We start from the raw sequence: 6199 nt of genomic DNA, 5'->3' as shown, positions 1-6199 counted from the left end.
CTTCATATCGTCTGTTTCGTTTATCGCCAAACTTTCGGAGCTCTTCATATCGTCTGTTTCGTTTGTCGCCAAACTTTCGGAGCTCTTCATATCGTCTGTTTCGTTTGTCGCCAAACTTTCGGAGCTCTTCAAGTCATTTAAATCGCTTATTGCCAAACTACCACAACTCTTCACAACGTCGCTCTTAGCTGCTGATGCCGACGGTACAGGCATACGGGCTTTAGCTAATAGCTATCTGTAAATTAGTAGACAATAGCCATACGCAAGTGGCTCAGCGTCGCAAAGAGTGCATATTTACCTTTGTAGCATTTTTTGCCGTTTTGACTTTGCGCCAATAAATCACGATATCCTCCATCCCAAAACTATTAGTCCAAAGAGAAAGCTCGTCATGAGGCCACATCTCATACGTAAAGTCAAGAGCTGATTTGATAGTTGGATGGGCCACCATAATCTTTGTCACAGGCCGATTTCCCAACATTCCCTTGACAATAGGCTCCTCGAACAATTGATAAAACGACCGTCCTGTAGGATGAAAACGCTGCGGCGGAGGTTGCGAAAGCACAGTCACTAAATCACCCTGCGAAATGAACCAAGCAAAAATAATAGAGGCACCATGAATATAATTACTTCGACTCTCCCTGGTCTTCCGACAACAACAGCAGTCTGGATCGTCGGATCGCAAAAGCGGTCCCAGTGAGGTTGTCAGTGTCTGGAAACCATGGGTATCAGCCCATTTCTGAGCCGTTGCCCGTAGCATACCGCTCCATAGGAGTTGATGGTTTGGAATGCAGACCTTGCGGAATTGTAAAAGTATATCACTGGCTTCTTCTTCAGTTAGCCAGTAACGTATGAGATTCCTAATGGTCTCGGAAGGTTGGTTGATGCTGCAACTGGTACCACTTGATATTGGCTTGTTCTCCTTGATACCAGTCAATGTCTCTGTGACATCGGTACCAGTTATTGTCTTTGCTTTTGAGGAGGTCTTTTTAGTCATGTTAAGAGGATATGTTTCTTAGGCTTTTGAAGATGTGCTCTTTATCGATGCTTAGAGCTTAAAGTCGCTTTGCCGACCTTATTCAGTGAATATGAAGCTGGTTGTTCTTGGTGATCCAGAAGTCCAGTTTAGGGATTTGTGTTTCATATCGTGTCAGACGTCCTAGAAACATTATTGAGAAAGAAAGGCCTCGCAATATATGACTGTTGCGAGTAAATGTTGACGTAAATATTCGTCATAGACCGAACAGTAAATAGCTAAACGGCTCTAGGGATTTTTAAGCTAGCGTTGCTCAAAGTACATTGTGGTCTGGGAAAACCCCATCCGCAATTACGTAGCCTTCTTTACAACGAGGAGAGATAAAAGGAACCTTTGTTCGAAATTGCCTAGTCTCCGCTTAGTTGTAGTATTGGACTAGGCCTTGGCGTCGCTCGAAAAGGCTAGTGCTGGCCGACTCCTCAGCAAGGTGAAAGTATCTCCTCAAAACACAGCACGTGCGAATATTCAGTATGCCTAACACGGTTTAGAAATTGAACATGCGGAGGAAAACCCTAGCCGACCATTCAAAATCCAGCGGCTACACTCTAAACTAACCAGGATCTCAAGCCTTGGAGCGGGGTTTTCCTTCACAAGGTCATCTATGATTCGACCAAGCTACCATCACTTTCAGCTCCATACCAGACCCTGGACGAAATGAGTTTAGTCTCGGCTTGTGAGGCTGTGCAAGCTTCGCAATCAGACCAGATGCACAGCATGTCGCGGGATTCCTCCTCTCTCCATCAATTGTGGAACAAGAACAACCGATAACAAATAACTATTTTCGTCAAGAGTCGTAGAAAATGGGTGACGGTGGTTTTCTTGTTCTCGTAAACGGTACGCCGTACCGTTGGAAGCGATCAGACCAGAACAGCTATCAGATGAAAGCATGGGACTTTCCGGATGTCATTGAAGCTGGTAAGACCAACCCCCCACCTTCAACAATTTTCTGTTTAACAATTTATAGGAAAGGTCCCCAGAATTTACGTCGAGTTCAATCAAGGAGCTTTCAAAAAACGATCCGACACAAGCGGTTCGGTCAAGTACACCCTTGAAGGCACAAAATGCAGCTTCACCATCCACGTCCGCGACGACGATGAAAGACTCTGGGCCAAACTGGACAATCTCGACGCAGTCGGTAACTCTCGCGGTTCTGAGATTCAACTTGGCTGGCGACATGACGAATGCATTAGCTTTGTTCTGTCTGGCTCAGAGGATGAGTTTCACACGACCAACCCGCCCATGGACTGGATGCAGCAGTGCATAGGAACATTGGGTAAACGTCCTCTTTCACAGCTTTGCTTGATGGGAACTCACGACTCTGGAATGTCGACTACTAGCCATTCGCTTGTCCCTGTTAGTCCGATCGACCCGTATGTTTTGTGTCAGTCGGAGGATATCCATGGCCAGCTTGAGCTGGGTGCGCGGTACTTTGACATTCGACCTCAGCTCTACAAGAAAAAGTGGTGCACAGGTCACTACACCGGCAAGGTCGGCGCTCGAGGAGAATCTATCCCCAGCATTATCGAGGGTGTGAACAAGTTCACAAAGAACAATGCGGAACTGATCATCATCAATTTCTCCCACTCTCTTCAAAGCGACGTTGAAGATTGGCGCGAGTTCAACAAGGAAGAATGGCACTCTCTCATGGAGGAGCTTCTCAAGCTAGAGCATCTCTACATCCTAGAAGACAAGTCCAAAGCCAACAACCTCGGCTCTCTCAAACTCGACGACTTTATCGGCAACGGAAAAGCAGCAGTTGTATGCATCATCGAAGAATGGGGCAGCATGAGTCTAGGCGACTACGCAAACAAGGGCTTCTACAAATCTTCCCAGTTCAATGTTCGAAACGAATACTCCAACAAAGATGAAACCGAGTACATGGTCAAGGATCAAATCGAAAAGATGAAGGACCACATGTCATCCAAGGATAAGCGACTCTTTTTGCTCTCTTGGACTTTGACGCAGCAGGTGCCCGCGTGGGCTGGAAGCGTCAGAAGCTTGGCTGATAAAGTGGGTGATTCGATCAAGCCGATCAAGTTTCTTGCTAGGGAGTGCAACAAGGAGCTTTTCACGCAACTTTTGCCTGAGATTAGTGACAAGGCTTTTCCGAATGTTGTTTATATCGATTACCTCAACAACAGGGAGTATCTTCCTCTGGTGATTGCTATCAACGACAAGGTTTTCAACAACTGAGGAGGAATGGATATGTAGGATAAATCTTTTGTAATGTTTTTATGGTATTTTGAGAACCACCCTTCCTGTGATTGTCTGGTCTTGGAGATCCCTGATTACATTTCCGACTTGTTCAAAGTCGAGGACCGTTATGTCTGGAACTATGGTGCCTGCCAATGCGTGTTGCAGAAGCTCCTCCATTTGTGTTTCTGTGCCAACTGCAACACCAGTGACAGTAAGGGCTGGGAGAAACGTTAGCTATCATTGAACACAATAAATCATGTGGGGGATACTTACATCGCGCCGAACAAAGGGAAGCAGAGAGAGGAATATTAAAGTCATTCCTAGGCAACCCAATCGTGACAATGATACCCATATTCCTCACCAAATTCGGAGATTGGATGAAAGCCTCTTGAGACCCAGTAACGACCAAAACGGCTGCTGCTCCCTCTCCAGTTATTTCCTTGACCCTCTGTTCGACAATCTCGCTGACAAAGTCGATAAAGTGCTCAGCACCGCTTTCCAAGCTCAACTTTCGCCTTGGTTCTCCGGTGTCTACGGCAATCACTCGAAGACCATTCAATCGCGCAGCAATTTGCACTCCCAAATGACCCAGACCGCCCCCCGAACCCAAAATCACGACCCAATCTCCCTTCTCAGCATACCCTTCAAGTTTGGACACAGCCCCGGCCATGGTTAATCCCGCACAAAGCAACGGTGCAGCTACCTCGCTAGAAACAGCGTCCGGAATCTCGGTTACATATCTAGCATCCACAATCATGTACTCCTGCAACGAGCCAGGGACGTGTTTCCCAGTGTTGAGCTGTTTCGGACAATTGTTGTGATAACCTCGCGTACAAATTGTGCATTCTCCGCAGGCGCTGTAGAGCCATTTTACGCCGACTCTTTTGTTTAGAAGGTTCGGTTTCACGTCTTGACCGAGTTTGACAACTGTTCCTACGCCTTCATGGCCGACGATGGGATTGTAGGGACCCCATCCTGAAAGTGCACGGATTTCTGAGCCACTGGGACAGATCAGCATAAGCATACTTTGCTGGGTCTTACTTACCAAACACCTGTACAGACCAGCTTGATCAAAATCTCATTTTCGCCAGGGTTTTGTACTGATATATCTGATCGAATGATGATTCGCGCCTCGTCGCCAGGGTTATCGATGAGGGCTGCTTTCTGGACTGAGGGAATGGAAATGCTCATTTTGTGGTTTGATAGTAACGTTAGTGGTCACTTTCGCTTATGCCGGGCGTTGGCGGGTTTAAGAAGCGCTGTAGGTGTGGACTAGAGTGCTGATCGTCTGGCAGGTTAGTGGGTTTTGGCGGATGGGTTGCATTAAAACCGGTGCTGGTTTAATGGCTGACATAAATATCAGATCACTCTTGGCCTGCATATAGCCCAAGACTACACCAATACTTTCGTCTGGAATGCTCAGGTCCATGTTCTTTTGCGACCCGCTTGCCGAGTCGATGTACCGATCCGAGATGCTAGACTACCACTAGCCGACACATCTGCCGAAGATGTCAGATCAATTGTCAATCCATCGATTGGATAATCTCTCGATAAATTGGAATGGTTAAAAATAGTGTATAAAGATTACTCTTCTTAACAAAAGCATGAGCACTGTCGCTTGGCTAAGTATGTCCAGCAATGGGCTTGGCCTCATACAACTCTTCCAGATACTTGACCTCCTCCTCCGACAAAATCTTTCCCCTCGCACCAATAGCCTGTTCAATCCTCTCAACACTGCTAAATCCGATAATCGGACTCGTAACCCTCTGGTTAATCCACGCCAACGCTACATGTGCCATAGGCCATTCATGCTTCTCTGCAATTTCCACAACCCTCCCAATGATCTTGTTATCAACAGGTGACAGCTCGCCTGAGCTCGCCTTTTCATCCTTGCTTCGGTCCGTGGACCCAAACTGAGTTGGCGGGCGAGCGAGATGACCTCGACACAATGGCGCCCAAGGAATAATGCCCACGCCTGTATCATTACAGTACCGGATCATCTCGCGCTCTTCCTCACGATACAAAAGGTTGTAATGGTTCTGCATACTAATAAACTGCGTCCAGCCATTCTTCTCAGCGACAAACTGCATTCGCGCAAATTGTGTCGCCCACATGCTGCTTGCACCGATGTATCGGACTTTACCCGATTGAACCAGATCATGAAGCGCCTTCATGGTTTCCTCAAGGGGAGTTAATTCGTCGTAGCGATGAATTTGCAGTAGATCGATGTAGTCGGTGTCGAGACGCTTGAGGGATGCATTGACTTGGTTGAAGATTGCGGCGCGGGAGAGACCGTATTGGTTTTGGTAGTCTTTTGAGGCTTCGAATTCGGCTTTGTAATTGATATGGCGCGCATCTGAGATATTGTAAGTACAAGATAAAAGATTTGGTCGAGGTATTTACTTGGCTCTTCACCAACCGCCCAGCGACATTTACTTAAAATGAGAACCTTGTGGCGCGGAATATTAAACTTCTTTAAAGCCTTGCCAATGATTTCTTCCGAAACACCATTACTGTACGTGTTGGCGGTGTCCCAGGTGTTGAGACCGCCATCATAAGCCGCTTTGAGAAGATCAAGTGCCTATTGATGCGTAGTTAGCAGAGGTGTCGGTCGACGGCCGAGGTATTGTACCTCTTCTTCGCCAATGACCCAGGGAAGAGTTCTCTTATCGCCGAAGCTCATACATCCAAATATGGGAACTGAAATACGAAGACCGGATTTTCCCAAGTTGCGATATTCGCATTTGGAAGCCTCGAGGGAGGCTTTCAGGTGTGCGGGAAGTTGGGAAGACATTTCGATCGGTATGACTGAAAATGAAGAGTGCGAAATGAGATGCAAGCTTCCTTATCTTATGTACTCAGTGGTTGAATGATCTGAGACGCACAGAGAGATACAGATGGCGTGATAGACGGACAAAAAAGTCTCAATGTCATCATTTTGTTGATTGTCCTCTACCCCGCTGCTGACTT

At 46.9% G+C, this 6199-nt stretch overlaps 4 protein-coding genes across 4 annotated transcripts; 1 reads left to right on the top strand and 3 right to left on the bottom strand.

The window, feature by feature from the left end:
* Positions 1 to 623: 623 nt before the first annotated feature.
* Positions 624 to 994, bottom strand: FPSE_02304 (uncharacterized protein; the record flags this gene model as incomplete). The annotated part of the gene is made up of 2 exons (XM_009255423.1): positions 624 to 709; positions 760 to 994. The coding sequence occupies 2 exons, from the start codon at positions 992 to 994 to the stop codon at positions 624 to 626; spliced, it is 321 nt and encodes a 106-aa protein (XP_009253698.1).
* An 839-nt stretch (positions 995 to 1833) lies between these two features.
* Positions 1834 to 3226, top strand: FPSE_02305 (uncharacterized protein; the record flags this gene model as incomplete). The annotated part of the gene is made up of 2 exons (XM_009255424.1): positions 1834 to 1948; positions 1998 to 3226. 2 exons carry the CDS (start codon positions 1834 to 1836, stop codon positions 3224 to 3226), a joined length of 1344 nt encoding a protein of 447 aa, XP_009253699.1.
* Positions 3227 to 3265: 39 nt separating this feature from the next.
* FPSE_02306 (uncharacterized protein) lies at positions 3266 to 4420 on the bottom strand (the record flags this gene model as incomplete). The annotated part of the gene is made up of 3 exons (XM_009255425.1): positions 3266 to 3447; positions 3503 to 4230; positions 4275 to 4420. 3 exons carry the CDS (start codon positions 4418 to 4420, stop codon positions 3266 to 3268), a joined length of 1056 nt encoding a protein of 351 aa, XP_009253700.1.
* Positions 4421 to 4851: 431 nt separating this feature from the next.
* FPSE_02307 (uncharacterized protein) lies at positions 4852 to 6023 on the bottom strand (the record flags this gene model as incomplete). The annotated part of the gene is made up of 3 exons (XM_009255426.1): positions 4852 to 5585; positions 5633 to 5810; positions 5862 to 6023. The coding sequence occupies 3 exons, from the start codon at positions 6021 to 6023 to the stop codon at positions 4852 to 4854; spliced, it is 1074 nt and encodes a 357-aa protein (XP_009253701.1).
* Between the last annotated feature and the right edge of the window lie 176 nt (positions 6024 to 6199).

The sequence above is a fragment of the Fusarium pseudograminearum genome, chromosome 2, assembly GCF_000303195.2.
Source record: "Fusarium pseudograminearum CS3096 chromosome 2, whole genome shotgun sequence".
Taxonomy (NCBI): Eukaryota; Fungi; Ascomycota; class Sordariomycetes; order Hypocreales; family Nectriaceae; genus Fusarium; species Fusarium pseudograminearum.
This window is presented reverse-complemented; position numbering and strand designations above follow the sequence as displayed.